At 47.9% G+C, this 21058-nt stretch overlaps 1 protein-coding gene across 1 annotated transcript; it reads left to right on the top strand.

The window, feature by feature from the left end:
- The first annotated feature begins 1194 nt into the window (after positions 1-1194).
- Positions 1195-20794, top strand: LOC121537764 (extensin-2-like). The gene is made up of 3 exons (XM_045206790.1): positions 1195-1332; positions 18013-19965; positions 20771-20794. The coding sequence occupies exons 1-3, from the start codon at positions 1195-1197 to the stop codon at positions 20792-20794; spliced, it is 2115 nt and encodes a 704-aa protein (XP_045062725.1).
- Positions 20795-21058: the final 264 nt, after the last annotated feature.

Below are 21058 nucleotides of genomic sequence, written 5' to 3'. Positions count from 1 at the left end.
CTTAATTTTGCTGGACCCTAGGAAGAGGATCCATAATAAATACAAATACTCCAAACAGCCTACCCGACCGCACGGAGGGGTCCACATGGTCCTAAATCACACCGCTGCCGCGTTTTGTATCACATTCCAATGGGGGGACAAAAATGCAATTTCAGAATGTGGGGTCCCCCTGTCCCCAGTGAAAGTTGCGCCCCTGAGTCATTTGCTCACACACACACACATAACATGCACACACATTTATACTGACTCTACACCCACACACACTCACATACAATCATCACAAACAGTGCATTTGGAAAATATTCAGACCCCTTCCCTTTTTCCACATTTTGTTACGTTACAGCCTTATTCTAAAATGGATTAAATAAAAAAAATGTCCTCATTAATTTACACACAATATCCCATAATGACAAAGCGAAAACAGGTTTGTAGAAATTGTTGCTAATATATTAAAGATTTAAAACAGAAATACCTTATTTACATAGGTATTCAGACCCTTTGCTAAGAGCCTCGAAATTTAGCTCAGATGCATCCTGTTTCCATTGATCATCCTTGAGTTATTTCTACAAATTGACTGGAGTCCACCTGTGGTCAATTCAATTGATTGGACATGATTTGGAAAGGCACACACCTGTCTATATAAGGTCCCATGTTACAGGAGGGGGTCGCAGTTCCGGAGCGACCCAGTAGGTGTCATCCTCCGACAACGTTAGGCACCTCCTCACTCACAGTCTGGACTAATCATTATCTTATTTTTGTCACCTGTGTCTACCTGTTCACCTGTGTATTTATGCCCTCACTTCCCTGTGTTCCCTTGCTCTATTTTCTCTGCTAGTTCTCGATGCCAAACAGTACTAATCAGTGTCTGATTGCGAGATATATGTACAGGTACTTGAAAAGTGTTCTCCCTGTTTCATTGTTGTTTTCAGTCATAGATAGTATTTTGTATGTTTGCTGTCAGCCTTTTTTTGGAGACCAATTTGCTCCTCCTTAATTTTTTCTTGACAAGTCCGTTATTTTGTATCCTGGTTTTGGGAAGTAAAGATCCTTGTTTCACCATCTCAGCCTACTGCCTACTGTCTATCCTGCACCGCACCTGGGTCACACCTCACACCAACCCTTACAGAAAACAGAGCCAATATGGACCCAGCGGAGGCAGCACAGTATCGCAGCGCATTGGCAACGCAGGGAGCTATGCTGAACCAGCACGACCGCAGCATGCAGACGATCACCAATAATCTCCACCAGCTGATGATTGCCATGCAGTGCCGGGTGGACACCCGACCAGCCCCGGCAGTCGGCGGAGCAGAGGCTGCGGCAGCGGCATCTCCAGTCTCGCCTGCGTCATCACGGGAACCCTGTCTTCCACCTCCGGAGAGGTGCGACGGACGTCCAGAGGGCTGCAGGGAATTCCTCACCCAGTGTTCTCTGCTATTCAGCCTACAACCCTCCTCCTTCCCGACGGAGCAGGGCCGGGTGGCCTACATTATCACTCTGTTGACAGGTCGGGCCCTTTCCTGGGCTACCACGGAGTGGGAGAGCCAAACTCCAGTGTGCTCCGACTCCTAACAATTCACCCGGGAGCTACGCAAGGTGTTCAACACTTCTCAGGTGGTGTCGGGGCAGGAGGCTGGGAGGCGGCTCACGGCCTGTCGGCAGGGTGACCGTTCGGTGGCGGACTACTCCGTGGAGTTCCGGACCCGGGTTCGATAGGCAGGATGGGAGGAGGTCGCCCTGGTCGTCCTTTACGCGCAGGGGCTATCGGAGGGGATGAAAGACAAACTCTCCTTCAGGGAGCTGCCTGAGTGACTGGATGGCCTCGTCAACCTCTCGGTGCGGGTAGACAATCAGCGTCGTGAGAGGGCGCACGAGAGAGGGTTGACGCAAGGCGCGCTTGTCCAGGATGGAGAAGCAGAGAAGTCTGTGCCAGGGACTTTGCCTGTACTGCGGCCAGGCAGGTTACCACTGCGACTAATGCCCGGAGAAGCCAGGAAACGGGAGTGGTCGCTAATATCGGGAGGGGTGCTAACGAGCCGGAACCGAAACCCCAACCCCAGAGACTCCCAGAGTTTTCTCCCCGTCAGGGTTCAGTGGCCCAGTGCTGCGCGTAGGGCGCATGCACTGGTGGATTCGGGGGCCACGGGAAAACTGATGGACGCGGGGCTGGCCCAAGGGTGGAGCGTTCCGTTACTGTCCCTGTCTGAGCCGGTTCCGGTCATGGGCCTGGACGGCCGGCCGTTGGGGTCGGGCTTCATCACCCGGTGCACTGTCCCTGTACGTGTCCAGGTGGCAGGGGGGTATGGGAGGATATCCAGTTTTTCATTGTGGACTCTCCGGAGTGTCCCCTCGTCCTCGGGCACCCCTGGCTGGTCGTCCACAAACCCTGGATAGACTTGTCCACGGGGCGGCTCATCCTGGAGGGAGGCTCTGCCTCCGTCCTGTTCCGGTCTCCACTGACCACTCATCAGCCCAAACCACCATCCCAGACCACCTACCAGTCCTCACCTCTTCCCCAGGTCCCGCACTCCGAACCACCTACCACCCTAGTGGCGGTTGCCACCGGGAGGACGGTGGCTACAGACTCTGTCACCGGCCCAGACCTGGCAGGCGTTCCCCGGGAGTATTGCGATCTGGGGGAGGTGTTTAGTAAGAGGCGTGCCAAGGCCCTACCTCCTCACAGGCCGTATGACTGCGCTATCGATCTCCTGCCGGGCGCCATGCCCACACGAGGGCAATTGTTTTCCTTGTCCCGGCTGGAGACGCTGGCCATGAGGGAGTGTATCGATGAGGTCACATCCGTCCCTCTACCTCACCCACAGGCGCAGGCTTCTTCTTAGTGGGGAAAAAGGACAGTGGGCAGTGGCCGTGCATTGATTACCGGGCGCTCAACGACATCACGGTTAAGAACCGCTACCCACTCCCCCTGATGATGACGGCATTCGAGTCGTTGCAGGGAGCCCGGGTCTTCACCAAGCTGGACCTACGAAATGCCTACATCCTGGTGAGAATTCGGGAGGGGGACGAGTGGAAGATGGCTTTTAACACACCCAATGGCCGTTACGAGTACCAAGTCATGCCTTTCGGTCTAGCCAACGCGCCTGCGGTGTTCCAGGCGTTAGTCAATGACGTGCTCCAGAAGCTCCTCAACTACAGCGTCTTCGTGTATTTGGATGACATCCTAATATTTTCAAAAGGACATGAGTGGGGGGGGGGGCACTGGAGTTCCGGAGTGACCGACTAAGTGTCATCTTCCGACAACCTTAAGCACCTCCTCACTCACAGTCTGGAATAATCATTATCTTATTGGTGTCACCTGTGTCTACCTGTTCACCTGTGTATTTATGCCCTCACTTCTCTGTGTTCCCTTGCTCTGTTTTCTCTGCTAGTTCACAATGCCAAACAGTACTAGTCAGTGTCTGATTGCGAGACGTACAGTTGAAGTCGGAAGTTTACATACACCTTAGCCAAATGCATTTAAACTCAGTTTTTCACAATTCCTGACATTTAATCCTAGTAAAAACTCCCTGTCATAGGTCAGATAGGATCACCGCTTTATTTTAAGAATGTGAAATGTCAGAATAAAATTAGAGAGAATGATTTATTTCAGCTTTTATTTATTTCATCACATTCCCAGTGGGTCAGAAGTTTACATACACTCAATTAGTATTTGGTAGCATTGCCTTTAAATTGTTTAACTTGGGTCAAACGTTTCGGGTAGCCTTCCACAAGCTTCCCACAATAAATTGGGTAAATGTTGTCCAATTCCTCCTGACAGAGCTGGTGTAACTGAGTCAGGTTTGTAGGCCTCCATGCTCGCACACACTTTTTCAGTTCTGCCCACACATTTTCTATAGGATTGATGTCAGGGCTTTGTGATGGCCACTCCAATACCTTGACTTTGTTGTCCTTAAGCCATTTTGCCACAACTTTGGAAGTATGCTTGGGGTCATTGTCCATTTGGAAGACCCATTTACGACCAAGTTTTAACTTCCTGACTGATGTCTTGAGATGTTGCTTCAATATATCCACATAATTTTCCTTCATCACGATGCCATCTATTTTGTGAAGTGTACTGGTCCATCCTGCAACAAAGCACCCCCACAGCATGATGCTGCCACCCACATGCTTCACAGTTGGGATGGTGTTCCTCGGCCTGCAAGCCTCCCCCATTTTCCTTCAAACATAACGATGGTCATTATGGCCAAACAGTTCTATTTTTGTTTCATCAGACCAGAGGACATTTCTCCAAAAAGTACTTTCTTTGTCCCCATGTGCAGTTGCAAACCGTAGGCTGGCTTTTATATGGCGGTTTTGGAGCAGTGGCTTCTTCCTTGCTGAGCGGCCTTTTCAGGTTATGTCGATATAGGACTCGTTTTACTGTGGATATAGATACTTTTGTACCTGTTTCCTCCAGCATCTTCACAAGGTCCTTTGCTGTTGTTCTGGGATTGATTTGCACTTTACGCACCAAAGTACATTCATCTCTAGGAGACAGAACGCGTCTCCTTCCTGAGCGGTTTGACGGCTGCGTGGTCCCACTGTCACGACTTCCGCCTAGTATGTGTATAAGTGTTCCCTCTGTTTCCCTTGTCTTTGTGAGTGATTATTTCATTGTGAGAGCGAGTAGCTCAGTTGAGCTACTCTTCCATTTGTTATTGCCAAGGTGGAATATTTCCCTTGTGATAGTTTCGTATTGTGCGTTTTATTTATGTAAACGGAATAAACTCTGGACTTCGGTGTTTTACCTCCTGCGCCTGACTCCTTCATTCACACCTCATCACACCCATGGTGTTTATACTTGTGTACTATTGTTTGTACAGATGAACGTGGTACCTTCAGGCGTTTGGAAATTGCTCCCAAGGATGAACCAGACTTGTGGAGGTCTACACATTTTTTTCTGAGGTTTTGACTGATTTCTTTTGATTTTCTCATGATGTCAAGCAAAGAGGCACTGAGTTTGAAGGTAGGCCTTGAAATACATCCACAGGTACACCTCCAATTGACTCAAATGATGTCAATTAGCCTATCAGAAGCTTCTAAAGCCATGACATCATTTTCTGGAATTTCCCAAGCTGTTTAAAGGCACAGTCAACTTAGTGTATGTAAACTTCTGACCCACTGGAATTGTGATACAGTGAATTATAAGTGAAATAATCTGTCTGTAAACAATTGTTGGAAAAATTACTTGTGTCATGCACAAAGTAGATGTCCTAACCGACTTGCCAAAACTATAGGTTGTTAACAAGAAATTTGTGGAGTGGTTGAAAAACGAGTTTTAATGACTCCAACCTAAGTGTATGTAAACTTCTGACTTCAACTGTATGTACAGGTACTTGAGAAGTGTTCGCTCTGTTTCATTGTTGTTTTCAGTCATAGTTAGTATTTCATATGTTTGCTGTCAGCCTGTTTTTGGAGACCAATTTGGTCCTTCTTTATGTTTTCGTGACATTTTTACATTTTAGTCATTTAGCAGACGCTGTTATCCAGAGCGACTTAGTTAGTGAGTTATTTTCTATCCTGGTTTTGGGACCACCAGTAAAGATCCTTGTTTCACCATCTCTGCCTACTGCCTACTGTCTATCCTGCAACGCACCTGGGTCACACCTCACACCAACCCTTACAGTCCCGCAGTTGACAGTGCATGTCAGAGCAAAAACCAAGCCATGAGGTCGAAGGAATTGTCCGTAGAGCTCCGAGACAGGATTGTGTTGAGGCACAGATCTGGGGAACGGTACCAACAAATTTCTGCAGCATTGAAGGTTCCCAAGAACACAGTGGCCTCCATCATTTTTTAATGAAATAATTTTGTAACCACCAAGACTCTTCCTAGAGCTGGCCGCCCAGCCAAACTGAGCATTCGGGGAAGAAGGACCTTGGTTAGGGAGGTGACCAAGATCCCTATGGTCACTCTGACAGAGCTCCCGAGTTCCTCTGTGGAGATGGCAGAACCTTCCAGAAGGACAACCATCTCTGCAGCACCTCACCAATAAGGCCTTTATGGTAGAGTGGCCAGACGGAAGCCACTCCTCAGTAAAAGGCACATGACAGCTCGCTTGGACTCTCAGACCATGAGAAACAAGATTCTCTCTGGCCTGGACTCTGGACTCTTTGGCCTGAATTCCAAGTGTCACATCTGGAGGAAACTTGGCACCATTCCTATGGTGAAGCATGGTGGTGGCAGCATCATGCTGTGGGGATGTTTTTCAGCGGCAGGGACTGGGAGACTAGTCAGGATCAAAGTAAAGTACAGAGAAACATTGCAAAGAAACGGTGCAAAGTACAGAGAAATCGTTGATGAAAACCTGCTCCAGAGCACTCAAGACCTCAGACTCGGGTGAAGATTCACCTTCCAACAGGACAATGACCCTAAGCACACAGTCAAGATAATGCAGGAGTGGCTTCGGGACAAGTCTTTGAATGTCCTTGAGTGGCCCAGCCAGAGCCCAGACTTGAACCCGATCGAACATCTCTGGAGAGACCTGAAAATAGCTGTGCAGCGACGCTCCCCATCGAACCTGACAGAGCTTGAGAGGATCTGCGGAGAAGAATGGGAGAAACTCCCCAAATACAGGTGTGCCAAGCTTGTAGCATCATACCCAAGAAGACTCAAGGCTGTAATTGCAGCCAAATGCGCTTCAACACAGTACTGAGTAAAGGGTCTGAATACTTATGTAAATATGTTATTTCCATTTGTTATTTGTAATAAATGTGCAAAAATGTCTAAAAACTTGTTTTTGCTTCGTCATTATGGGGTATTTTTTGTAGATTGATGAGGGAAAAAAACAATTGAATCCATTTTAGAATAAGGCTGTAACGTAACGAAATGGTAGAACAAGTCAAAGTGTCTGAATACATTCCGAATGCACTGTACGCTGTTGCTACTCTGTTTATCATATATCCTGATGCCTAGTCACCTTACCCCTATACATACTGTATCTACCTGTATCACTCCAGTATCCCTGCACATTGTAAATATGATATAGGAACTGAACCTGTATATATCTTACTTCTCGAGTTCTTCTTATTTTTACTTCTTGTGTTTTGTACTACCTTATGTTATTTTTAGTACTACATTGATATTGATTACTGCATTGTTGGGTTTAGAGCTTGCAAGAAAGGCATTTCACTGTACTTGTGCATGTAATATTAAAACTTGCAACTTGAAACGTACACTGAGTGCACAAAACATTAGGAACACCTTCCTAATATTCAGTTGCACCCCCTTTTGCCCTCAGAACAGCCTCAATTTGTCGGGGCTCTACAAGGTGTCAAAAGCGTTCCACAGGAGGGCCTACTGAGTGGCGCAGCAATCAAAAAAAAAAAGTGTTCCACAGGGATGCTGGCCCATGTGTCAAATTGGCTGGATGTCCTTTGGGTGGTGGACCATTCTTGATACACATGGGAAACCGTTGAATGTGAAAAACCCAGCAGCATTGCAGTTCTTTACATATTCAAGTTGCGCCTGGCACCTACTACCATACCTGTTCAAAGGCACTTAAATATTTTGTCTTCACCATTCACCCTCTGAATGGAACAAATACACATTCCATGTCTCAGTTGTCTCGAGGCTTAATCAACATATATCCAGTTGTACAGTGGGGGGGAAAAGTATTTAGTCAGCCACCAATTGTGCAAGTTCTCCCACTTAAAAAGATGAGAGAGTCCTGTAATTTTCATCATAGGTACACGTCAACTATGACAGACAAATTGAGAAAGAAAAATCCAGAAAATCACATTGTAGGATTTTTTATGAATTTATTTGCAAATTATGGTGGAAAATAAGTATTTGGTCACCTACAAACAAGCAAGATTTCTGGCTCTCACAGACCTGTAACTTCTTCTTTAAGAGGCTCCTCTGTCCTCCACTCGTTACCTGTATTAATGGCACCTGTTTGAACTTGTTATCAGTATAAAAGACACCTGTCCACAACCTCAAACAGTCACACTCCAAACTCCACTATGGCCAAGACCAAAGAGCTGTCAAAGGACACCAGAAACAAAATGGTAGACCTGCACCAGGCTGGGAAGACTGAATCTGCAATAGGTAAGCAGCTTGGTTTGAAGAAATCAACTGTGGGAGCAATTATTAGGAAATGGAAGATATACAAGACCACTGATAATCTCCCTCGATCTGGGGCTCCACGCAAGATCTCACCCCGTGGGGTCAAAATGATCACAAGAACGGTGAGCAAAAATCCCAGAACCACACGGGGGGACCTAGTGAATGACCTGCAGAGAGCTGGGACCAAAGTAACAAAGCCTACCATCAGTAACACACTACGCCACCAGGGACTCAAATCCTGCAGTGCCAGACGTGTCCCCCTGCTTAAGCCAGTACATGTCCAGGCCCGTCTGAAGTTTGCTAGAGTGCATTTGGATGATCCAGAAGAGGATTGGGAGAATGTCATATGGTCAGATGAAACCAAAATAGAACTTTTTGGTAAAAACTCAACTCGTCGTGTTTGGACGACAAAGAATGCTGAGTTGCATCCAAAGAACACCATACCTACTGTGAAGCATGGGGGTGCAAACATCATTATTTTTTTTATTTTTTTTATTTTTTTTTGGGGGGGGGGGGGGGGATGGATCAGTGGGGGTGGAAACATCATGCTTTGGGGCTGTTTTTCTGCAAAGGGACCAGGACGACTGATCCGTGTAAAGGAAAAAATGAATGGGGCCATGTATCGTGAGATTTTGAGTGAAAACCTCCTTCCATCAGCAAGGGCATTGAAGATGAAAAGTGGCTGGGTCTTTCAGCATGACAATGATCCCAAACACACCGCCCGGGCAACGAAGGAGTGGCTTCGTAAGAAGCATTTCAAGGTCCTGGAGTGGCCTAGCCAGTCTCCAGATCTCAACCCCATAGAACATCTTTGGAGGGAGTTTAAAGTCTGTGTTGCCCAACGACAGCCCCAAAACATCACTGCTCTAGAGGAGATCTGCATGGAGGCATGGGCCAAAATACCAGCAACAGTGTGTGAAAACCTTGTGAAGACTTTTGACCTGTGTCATTTCCAACAAAGGGTATATAACAAAGTATTGAGAAACTTTTTTTATTTTCCACCATAATTTGCAAATAAATTCATAAAAAAATCCTACAATGTGATTTTCTGGATGTTTTTTTCTCATTTTGTCTGTCATAGTTGACGTGTACCTATGATGAAAATTACAGGCCTCTCTCATCTTTTTAAGTGGGAGAACTTGCACAATTGGTGGCTGACTAAATACTTATTTTCCCCACTGTATGTCCTAAGTCGGGAGGCGATGTTGCAGTTCGTCCACGAGAGGGCAGTAGAGTGTATGTTACAATGTTGTAACAGAGCTATTGGCTAGGATGCTGTTCAGTGGTTTAGTAAAGGGTAATTATGCTCATGTTAGCCCATTATGCTCAATACATCCAAATTCATTGGCGGTTAAACCTTGGGGCGGCTGACGCAAACCTCTTCAACTAGCTGGTGTGAGCGTGTCATGAGATGTCACAGAGGTTTCCTATCAAAAATCATTTTCATGCAGCATCAGCCCTCTTTCAAAGGCCTCCTCTGAAAAGATAAGTGTGTCCTGCCGCGATGACTCGAGAATACCAATTCCTTCTTTAGTTTAAGGAGGAGATGAAAAGGAGAGATAGCATAGAAATGCATGGATGGTGATGGAAAGAGAGGGAGGTGGAGAGAGGTGATGTGTGTAAGAGGAAGAGACAGATAGAAAGAGGAGGAGAATGGAAGAGTGAGATATAGATGCAGAGAGCAAGAGAGGCAGATAGCAAGGGATAGAAAGAGGTAGAGAGATATTCAGATACTGAGAGAAACTGACAGAGAGTGATGAAGAGAGAGAGAGAGACAGAGAGAGACAGAGCGAGACAGAGAGATATACAGATATCAAGGGAGAGGGGAGGGGAGAAATTACAGGGAGGAGTACAGAGTCATTTGGCCCGAGGCAGAAATATCAGTCAATCTCTCAGAACTTTATCCTAGGCACAGCTATCCATGCAGCAGGTTTCTTACATTTCCTCTTGAATTTTTTCCGCCCTCCTGTGATGAATATTAAATTCAGCCTGTGAATAATGAAGCCTATCTCACACTAATTAAAGAGACAGGCTGAATTCCCCCTGGTTCAATCACTGAGAGAGAAGAGAGAGAGAGAGAGAGAGAGAGAGAGAGAGAGAGAGAGAGAGAGAGAGAGAGAGAGAGAGAGAGAGAGAGAGAGAGAGAGAGGAGAGAGACAGACAGACAGACAGAGAATAAAGAGGTGAGCCTGCAGCAGGAGAAAAGTAGACCTGTTTAATTTAAATCAAGTGCCACCATGTAATCATTTTGGTCATTGTTGCGAACAAGCCTCGAAAATGGGGACAAATTGACTTGCTGGACGGAGTTGACACTGCCGTATCGGCGTACTAGTTCTTGGCTGTTTCATACATCTAAATATTGAGGGGCGGCGGTTTGACAACGCAATGGTCACAAGAATTTGGCTCAGTCCTTACGTGTGGGCCCAGAAGTGTCAAAGTGTTGGTGTTTGTAGGCGTTTGTTCCATAAAGAACTACAATTCCCATGTTAATCGTTTATGGTTGACAGCAGATTAACTTTCCCTCCCACTGTTCACCTTGGGGTGACATAATCAGTGGAATCTGGCAACTAAGTGATTAGAAGATCTAGACGATTAGAAGATCTAGGAGGTCTTTCTTCTTCATGATGATAACAATGCATGATGAATTAGGCTATGTACGATTTCAAACAAGGATATATGCTTTTCTGTGAATGGCAGTGGCAGGAGCGCTGCTGAGTGAGAACAGATAAAGGACCGTTCAGAACAGAACTTTGGATCAGTTCCTGATTCAGTGTTCCAGTCTTCATATTAAAAAAAAATATGGATATTTCTGCACATCAAATCAAATGCATTGGTCACATACACATGGTTAGCAGATGTTATTGCGATTGTAGCGACAGTGCAGCAATATCTAGCAAGTCATATCTAACAGTTCCACAACAAATATCTAATGCACACAAATCTAAGTAAAGGAATGGAATAAGAATATATAGATATATGGATGAGCAATGTCATTGTCAGAGCGGCATAGGCTAAGATGCAATAGATAGTATAGAATACAGTATATACATATGAGATGGGTAATGTCACACCCTGGCTCTGGGACTCATTATGTTGAGCCAGGGTGTGTTCATTCTATGTGTGTATTTCTATGTTGGTAATTCTAGTTTGTTGATTTCTATGTTTGCCTGAGTGACTCCCAATCAGAGGCAACGAGTGTCAGCTGTTGGCTGGTTGTCTCTGATTGGGGGCCATATTTAACTGTCTGTTTTTCCCTTTGTGTTTGTTGGTTTTTGTTCCGTGTTCGGTCATTGATACCGTGGACGTCACGAGTCGTTTCTTGTTTTGTATTCATGTTTAAACTTTAACTAATTAAAGTATGTTTGTTCATCACGCTGCGCCTTGGTCTGTTCCATATGACGATCGTGACAGAAAAACCCACCATGCAACGACCAAGCAGCGTGTCCAGGGGCAGCTCTTGGGCTGGACATGGGAGGAAGCGCCGGGAGAAAAGAAGGTCGAGGCGCGCCGTAGAGAGGAGCAATGGCATGATCAGGGTCGTCGTCGGGCGGTCGAGAGGCAACCCCAGAAAATGTTTAGGGGGGGGCACACGGCATGGACGACGGGGCTGACGGAGGCAAAAGAGGGGCGGATTCTGGAGGCCACCAGGTTACGGATACACCGCCCTGTACGTCCTGTGCGGATGCCTCACACAGAGTGTGTGAGGGTAGGCATTCAGCCAGGACGGGTTGTGGCCGCTCTTCACTCCAGGGCTCCTATCCGTCTCCACAGCCCGGTTCGGCCTGTCCCTGCTCCACGCACCAAGCCTACGGTGTGCGTCGCCAGCCCAGTCCGGCCAGTCCCTGCTCCACGCACCAAGCCTACGGTGTGCGTCGCCAGCCCAGTCCGGCCAGTCCCTGCTCCACGCACCAAGCCTACGGTGTGCGTCGCCAGCCCAGTCCGGCCAGTCCCTGCTCCACGCACCAAGCCTACGGTGTACGTCGACAGCCCAGTCCGGCCTGTCCCTGCTCCACGCACCAAGTCTACGGTGCGCGTCGCCAGCCCGGCCCGGCCTGTTCCTGCCACTCGCACCAAGTCTACGGTGCGCGTCGCCAGCCCGGCCCGGCCTGTTCCTGCCACTCGCACCAAGTATACGGTGCGCGTCGCCAGCCCGGCCCGGCCTGTTCCTGCCACTTCGCACCAAGTATACGGTGCGCGTCGCCAGCCCGGCCCGGCCTGTTCCTGCCACTCGCACCAAGTCTACGGTGCGCGTCGCCAGCCCGGCCCGGCCTGTTCCTGCCACTCGCACCAAGTATACGGTGCGCGTCGCCAGCCCGGCCCGGCCTGTTCCTGCCACTCGCACCAAGTCTACGGTGCGCGTCGCCAGCCCGGCCCGTTCCTGCCACTCGCACCAAGCCAGGGGTGCGAGTCGTCAGCCTGGTAAGGCCCGTCCCTCCTCCACGCACCAAGCCAGGGGTGCGAGTCGTCAGCCTGGTAAGGCCCGTCCCTCCTCCACGCACCAAGCCAGGGGGTGCGCGTCGTCAGCCTGGTAAGGCCCGTTCCTCCTCCACGCACCAAGCCAGGGGTGCGCGTCGTCAGTCCAGCACAACCCGTGCCTGGGTCACCGGTGCCTGGTAAGGTACCGGTCAACTGCTCCACGATGGAGCTGAAGCTAACCACTCCTGCTAAGTCCAGTTCGGCTCCAGCCGGCGGGGCCAGACTGGACCAGGGGCGCTATGGGGGGTGTATTGGAGGGTGGTGGTCGAGGCCGGAGCCAGAACCGCCGCCGAGGAGGTATGCCCGCCCAGCCCTCCCCTGTTTTGTTTAGTTGAGGCGCGGTCGCAGTCCGCGCCTTTAGGGGGGGGGGTACTGTCACACCCTGGCTCTGGGACTCATTATGTTGAGCCAGGGTGTGTTCATTCTATGTGTGTATTTCTATGTTGGTAATTCTAGTTTGTTGATTTCTATGTTTGCCTGAGTGACTCCCAATCAGAGGCAACGAGTGTCAGCTGTTGGCTGGTTGTCTCTGATTGGGAGCCATATTTAACTGTCTGTTTTTCCCTTTGGGTTTGTGGGTTTTTGTTCCGTGTTCGGTCATTGATATCGTGGATGTCACAAGTCGTTTCTTGTTTTGTATTCATGTTTAAACTTTAACTAATTAAAGTATGTTTGTTCATCACGCTGCGCCTTGGTCTGTTCCATATGACGATCGTGACAGGTAATGCAAGATGTGTAAACATTATTAAGATAGTATAGAATACAGTATATACATATGAGATGGGTAATGCAAGATATGTAAACATTATTAAAGTGGCATTATTAAAGTGACTGGTGTTCCATTTATTAAAGTGGCCAGTGATTTTCAAGTCTGTATTTAGGCAGCAGCCTCTCTGTGCTAGTGATGGCTGTTTAACAGTCTGATGGCCTTGAGATAGAAGCTGTTTTTCAGTCTCTTGGTCCCAGCTTTGATGCACCTGTACTGGCCTTGCCTTCTAGATGATAACGGGGTGAACAGGCAGTGGCTCGGGAGGTAGTTGTCCTTGATTATCTTTTTGGCCTTCCTGTGACATCGGGTGCTGCAGGTAGGCCCACTCCACTGCCTACTTATTTGCTGTGCTGAATGCTCCGCTGCTGCTCCCCCTTCCTTGATCGCCTTTGTATGGTCACAGGTGTAGCCCATGTTGTACACAAAACTATTGCATTCCATGCCTCAGTAAGCATAAGCACGACTTCATGTTCTTTTTGCAGGAGGGGATTAGGCTACATGCAGCTATTTACATGTTTTACACAAAATACATTATCGACATGTTCGTACAAACTTAGTTGTCTCAAACATAAGCACGACACAAACAGGCAGTCTAGCAATTTCATGTTCTTCTTAGCTGCTGAGTTAGGCATGCAGCTATTTACTCTCGCCACGATATCCGCATATATGGCATAACTATGGCACAGGGCGATGCAAAAAGAACTCGCCCATTGTCGGACTCTTTTCACCGGTTTGGATACACGCCCGGCTGCCTAGAACGTTGATGCCCAGCGGTGGATTGCAGCAAGACACAGACACGCAGTGTAATTAGCGATTGAATGTTATCTTTTCCATCATCATTGCAAACATTGGCTAAGCTGCACAGGAGGCAGTCGAGTAGTGTTCTTTTTTCAGGAACTACGATATGGCTGCAACTATAAAGGTTAGCCTACATCTTCACACAAAACGCTGATTGTTTTTTCTCCAAAGTGTAGGGACTGTTACAGACAGACAAGGTTGTAGCCTTCATAATATATGTTTTGGAATGTTCGTTCAAATCGCCACAGGGTTTTTATTTCAAGTTTTCATAAATATGAGGCAGAGATATAGGCTACATCATCATGGTCCAGAAGAGGGTGAGTAGAGAGCGAAACATGAAGGGAGGGGGATTGTGAGTTTATGCGTAAAATAACCTATGCACAGAATGTGATCCGGATCCTTAGTTTTAAGAAAGAGAATTCCGTAGGGGCGGGTGGGTCGTGGGCGAAAACTGTATCCATTGCCACTGCCTTTTTAAAAAAATCTAGCGTTGTGGGTGCTGCAATTTCAATTGCCATTTTTATGTTCTACAATGTTATAGAGGGCCTTGGAATCTTTTGGGAATATGAGGATAGATACTGTAGTTTCATGGTTGAGTTGGAGGTGGCTGACTGCTTACTCTGCAGTGTGCATCAGGTGGTGATAAGGGGCACCATATGTTGGGACGGAATCTTGAGTAAACACTTGAGGGAGGGAGGAAGAGGGCTTGGAAGGGGGATGGTTGTTCGAGCCTCCATCCATGGCTCAAGCAGCTGACTCACTACTGCTCTCTTTCACTCTCCATTTCTTTCACAAACAATTTGAGTACAATAAGTACAAAGTGAAATGCATTAACGGTAGTGGCTCTGCTTTCTATATATATATTTTTTAAATACAAAGACCACAATGTTGACAGTTAGAATAGACTTTCTACTTTTCAAATGTCTGAGTATAAGATGTCTATAAACAAAATTACATCTTGCAATAAAATAAAACTAAATGTTGTCATAAAACAATATGAACACTGTCCACGTGATACCCTAGCCCCACATGGAACAGTAGATCCTCATCTAACCCATACAGCATTGGGGGAAATGACATATCACCATATAAGTTACAATTCAAGAATGAAACAAAATATAACACCCTGAAGCTTTACATGAAATAGAATGTCATTCTGATAATTACTCATGCTTCACATAATGTTATCAACTCCACAACGTGGTTCTGAGAGCACTGGTATTCAGCTAGCAAGAAGCTATCGTCCTCATATCAATCTGAAATGATCAACAGGCTAACATGACCATCTGGCATAAATATTACAAAACAAACTCCTATACACTGCAGATGATGTAAAATATGATATATTCCGGTACAAGAGCAAGATAAAAAGTATTATTTACCCATCTAAAGTAACGTTTGACCCACAATGGACTTCAACAGCTCTCTAATGTAACTGCTTGCTCTCACTCTTACACACTGCGCATGCGCAATCCCAGAACCGTTTGCACACATTATTTATGGATCTCTCAAAAGGACAGTGCCATCTAGTGGATATAAATTAATACAGCTACGTGTGTTTACCACCTGGCTAGATACAGTGCATTCAGAAAGTATTCAGACCCCTTCACTTTTTCCACATTTGTTTACGTTACAGCCTTATTCTAAAATATATATATTTTTAAATGTCCTCATTAATCTACACACAATACCCCATAATGACGAAGCAAAAATATATTTTTTGAAATTTTTGCAAATGTATTAAAAATAAAAAACTGAAATATCACATTTACATAAGTATTCAGACCCTTTACTCAGTACTTTGTTGAAGCACCTTTGGCAGCGATACAGCCTTGAGCCTTCTTGGGTATGACAATACAAGCTTGACACACCTGTATTTGGGGAGTTTCTTCCATTCTTCTCTGCAGATCCTCTCAAGCGCTGTCAGGTTGAAAGGGGAGGGTCGCTGCACAGCTATTTTCAGGGCTCTCCAGAGATGTTCGATCGGGTTCATGTCTGGTCTCTGGCTGGGCCACTCAAGGACATTCAGAGACTTGTCCTGAAGCCACTCCTGCGTTGTCTTGGCTGTGTGCTTAGGGTCGTTGTCCTGTTGGAAGGTGGACCTTCGCCCCAGTCTGAGGTCTGGAGCAGGTTTTCATCAAGGACCTCTCTGTACTTTGCTCCGTTCATCTTGAATGGGAGAAACTCCCCAAATACAGGTCTGCCAAGCTTGTAGCGTCATACCCAAGAAGGCTCAAGGCAGTAATCGCTGCCAAAGGTGCTTCAACAAAGTACTGAGTAAAGGGTCTGAACATTAATAAAATGCATGTCAATCTCTCCTGGCTCAAAGTGGAGGAGAGATTGACTTCATCACTACTTGTATTTGTGAGAGGTATTGACATGTTGAATGCACCGAGCTGTCTGTTTGAACTACTGGCACACAGTTCGGACACCCATGCATACCCGACAAGACATGCCACCAGAGGTCTCTTCACAGTCTCCAAGTCAAGAACAGACTGTGGAAGGCTCAAAGTACTACATAGAGCCATGACTACATTAAACTCTATTCCACATCAAGTAACTCAAGCCAGCAGTAAAATTAGATTTAAACAAACCTTAGGGAACAGCAGGGACTGTGAAGCAACACAAACATAGACACATGCATACAAATACAATATAACATATGCACTATACACATGTGTATACATGGATTTTGTGTTATAAATATGTGGTAGTAGAGTAGAGGCCTGAGGGCACACTTAATATGTTGTGAAATCTGTTATGAATGTATTGTAATGTTTTTAAAATGTATAACTGCCTTAATTTTGCTGGACCCCAGGAAGAGTAGCTGCTGCCTTGGCAACAGCTAATGGGGATCTATAATAAATACAAATACAAATCTTACCCTCGATCCTGACTAGTCTCCCTGCTGCTGAAAAACATCCCCACAGCATGATGCTGCCACCACCATGCTTCACCGTAGGGATGGTGCCAGGTTTACTCCAGACGTGACGCTTGACATTCAGGCAAAAGAGTTCAATCTTGGTTTCATCAGACCAGAGAATCTTGTTTCTCATGGTCTGAGAGTCCTTTAGGTGCCTTTTGGCAAACTCCAAGCAGGCTGTCATGTGCCTTTTACTGAGGAGTGGCTTCCGTCTGGCCTGATTGGTGGAGTGCTGGAGAGATGGTTGTCCTTCTGGAAGGTTCTCCCATCTCCACAGAGGAACTCTGGAGCTCTGTCAGAGTGACCATCGGGTTATTGGTCATGTCTCTGACCAAGGCCCTTCTCCCCCGATCGCTCAGTTTGGCCGGGTGGCCAGCTCTAGGAAGAGTCTTGGTGGTTCCAAACTTCTTCCATTTAAGAATGATGCAGGCCACTGTGTTCTTGGGGACCTTCAATGCTACAGACATTTGTGGGTACCCTTCTCCAGACCTGTGCCTCGACACAATCCTGTCTCAGAGCTCTATGGACAATTCCTTCGACCTCATGGCTTGGTTTTTGCAATCAAATTGTAGAAACATCTCAAGGATGACCAATGGAAACAGGATGCACCTGAGCTCAATTTCGAGTCTCATAGCAAAGGGTCTAAATACTTATGTAAATAAGGTATTTCTGTTTTTTATTGTCATTACATTTGCAAACATTTCTAAAAACCTGTTTTCGCTTGTCATTATGGGGTATTGTGTGTAGCTTGATGAGGGAAAACAAGTATTTAATCAATTTAGAATAAGACTGTAACGTAACAAAATGTGGAAAAGGTCAAGGGGTCTGAATACTTTCCGAATGCACTGTTTCTCTCTCTCTCTCTCTCTCTCTCTCTCTCTCTCTCTCTCTCTCTCTCTCTCTCTCTCTCTCTCTCTCTCTCTCTCTCTCTCTCTCTCTCTCTCTCTCTCTCTCCCCCCTCCCTCCCTCCCTCCCTCCCTCCAGTGGAGTGACACAGCCAGAAACTTGCGTCTCACTCTGGGATCGGAGAAAGGAGGAATTTTTGAAAAGAGCAAGCTGCAGTCGGTGGATCCGATCCGTTCCTCCCCATCTGGCATTCCTGTGTCCCGCCGCCCCCCCCCATATTGTTTCCTCGCCACCCCCGCCACATCCTTTCCTCGCCACCCCAGCCACATCCTTTCCTCGCCACCCCCTCCACATCCTTTCCTCGCCACCCCAGCCACATCCTTTCCTCGCCACCCCCTCCACATCGTTTCCTCGCCACCCCAGCCACATCCTTTCCTCGCCACCCCAGCCACATCCTTTCCTCGCCAACCCCTCCACATTGTTTCCTCGCCACCCCAGCCACATCCTTTCCTCGCCACCCCAGCCACATCGTTTCCTCGCCACCCCTCCACATCCTTTCCTCGCCACCCCAGCCACATCCTTTCCTCGCCGCCCCCTCCACATCCTTTCCTCGCCACCCCAGCCACATCCTTTCCTCGCCAACCCCTCCACATCGTTTCCTCGCCACCCCAGCCACATCATTTCCTCGCCATCCCAGCCACATCGTTTCCTCGCCACCCCCTCCACATCGTTTCCTCGCCACCCCAGCCACATCCTTTCCTCGCCACCCCCTCCACATCCTTTCCTCGCCACCCCCTCCACATCCTTTCCTCGCCACCCCCTCCACATCCTTTCCTAGCCACCCGAGCCACATCCTTTCCTCGCCACCCCCTCCACATTCTTTCCTCGCCACCCCAGCCACATCCTTTCCTCACCACCCCCTCCACATCCTTTCATCGCCACCCCCTCCACACCCTTCCTCGCCACCCCCTCCACATCCTTTCCTCGCCACCCCAGCCACATCCTTTCCTCACCACCCCCTCCACATCCTTTCATCGCCACCCCCTCCACACCCTTCCTCGCCACCCCCTCCACATCCTTTCCTCACCACCCCCTCCACATCCTTTCCTCGCCACCCCCTCCACATCCTTTCCTCGCCACCCCCTCCACATCCTTTCCTCGCCACCCCCCTCCACATCCTTTCCTCGCCACCCCTCCACATCCTTTCCTCGCCACCCCAGCCACATCCTTTCCTCGCCACCCCCTCCACATCCTTTCCTTGCCAACCCCTCCACATCCTTTCCTCGCCACCCCAGCCACATCCTTTCCTCACCACCTCCGCCACATCCTTTCCTCGCCACCCCTCCACATCCTTTCCTCGTCACCCCCTCCACATCCTTTCCTCGCCACCCCAGCCACATCCTTCCCTCACCACCCCCCCGCCACATCGTTTCCTCGCCACCCCTCCACATCCTTTCCTCGCCACCCCCTCCACATCCTTTCCTCACCACCCCCGCCACATCGTTTCCTCGCCACCCCCTCCACATCCTTTCCTCGCCACCCCCTCCACATTCTTTCCTCGCCACCCCCCTCCACATCCTTTCCTCGCCACCCCAGCCACATCCTTTCCTCACCACCCCCGCCACATTGTTTCCTCGCCACCCCCTCCACATCCTTTCCTCGCCACCCCCTCCACATCCTTTCCTCACCACCCCAGCCACATCCTTTCCTCACCACCCTTCGCCACATCCTTTCCTCTCCACCCCCTCCACATCCTTTCCTCGCCACCCCCAGCCACATCCTTTCCTCACCACCCCCCGCCACATTGTTTCCTCGCCACCCCCTCCACATCCTTTCCTCGCCACCCCCTCCACATCCTTTCCTCGCCACCCCAGCCACATCCTTTCCTCACCACCCCAGCCACATCCTTTCCTCACCACCCCCGCCACATCGTTGTCTCGCCACCCCCTCCACATCCTTTTCTCACCAGCCCCTCCACATCCTTTCCTCGTCCACCCCAGCCACATCCTTTCCTCACCACCCCAGCCACATCCTTTCCTCACCACCCCCGCCACATCGTTTCCTCGCCACTCGCAGACAGAGAACACCAAAGCTCACCTTTTATTACAGACACACACACATACTTGGAGACACGCACACAGATGCACACACACACATACATACAGTGTTTATCTGTCAAAAAACAGTATAGACAACAGCATCACTCCCAGACAGTTTATGGCTGGTAGATAAAGATATAAACATTATGAAGTACCATTTGCTTTTTAATTATTACAGTGTGTGTGTGTGTTTATGAGTGAAAGAAACAGTCTGTTTTTAGACATCACTCTTCTACTGTAATATAAGGGTTATGATACCTTCAGCTGTGTAGCTCAGTTGGTAGAGCATGGCATTTACAACGCCAGGGTTCTGGGTTTGATTCCCACGGGGGGCCAGTATCAAAAAATGTATGCACTCACTAACTGTAAGTCGCTCTGGATAAGAGCGTCTGCTAAATGACTAAAATGTAAATCAATCAGGTAGGCCCATGTGCTGTCTGAAATCCCTATCACAGCATGACAAAGACGTTAGTTTACAGCAATTGCTGTTAAGGTTGTTCTACTATTCTCCCTGTAGCCTCCACACAATATGATCAGAGCTGATTATGTCGGCCACAACAAACCATCAATCCACCAAACTCTTTTGTGTTCTCTATTTTGTATTTTCTGACACTGCGTCAACGTCGTCGAACGACAACAAAAAGGGCTGATAAAATTAAGTGACTCATTTTGGCAGCTTAAACGGAGGGTGGTTTTAAAACACCCGCCGTAGAATGGGGCGTTTTAATTGCCCTTTGTTTCTTAAATACAGATTTTTATTGAATATAATGTGAAATCTCCTCTGTTGCTTTTTGCAGCGTGCCCTCGCTACAATAGAGTAATCCTTACACCCACCAGCTCATTCAGGGCTCCTGACAGTGAGCAGTGGTTCTCAGCCAACCGGCGTGTGGAGAATCGATTGGCTTTGGCCGGGGAAAAAAGGTGGTCATGCTTTTGGAATTCCAACAGGCTTCCATGGCTGAAACACACTCTGCACACAAACACACACACACGACCATACAAACGCACGCAGATGTATACATACACACACTCATTTACGTTCACACGTAAGAATGCACACACACTCAAACAAACACACACACACA

The sequence above is a fragment of the Coregonus clupeaformis genome, chromosome 24 (assembly GCF_020615455.1).
Source record: "Coregonus clupeaformis isolate EN_2021a chromosome 24, ASM2061545v1, whole genome shotgun sequence".
NCBI classification, from domain to species: Eukaryota; Metazoa; Chordata; class Actinopteri; order Salmoniformes; family Salmonidae; genus Coregonus; species Coregonus clupeaformis.
Note: the sequence above shows the minus strand (reverse complement) of the source record. Positions and strands in the feature narration are given on the sequence as shown.

Excerpts from the sequence above, each read along its gene's own strand:
- LOC121537764 (XM_045206790.1), top strand. The coding sequence starts at position 1,195 with ATGCTGAACCAGCACGACCGCAGCATGCAGACGATCACCAATAATCTC. Across the intron at positions 1,333-18,012 it reads CTGCGGCAGCGGCATCTCCA|TGGAGTGACACAGCCAGAAA; the intron begins GTCTCGCCTGCG and ends CCCTCCCTCCAG. Across the intron at positions 19,966-20,770 it reads CGCAGACAGAGAACACCAAA|CGTGCCCTCGCTACAATAGA; the intron begins GCTCACCTTTTA and ends TGCTTTTTGCAG.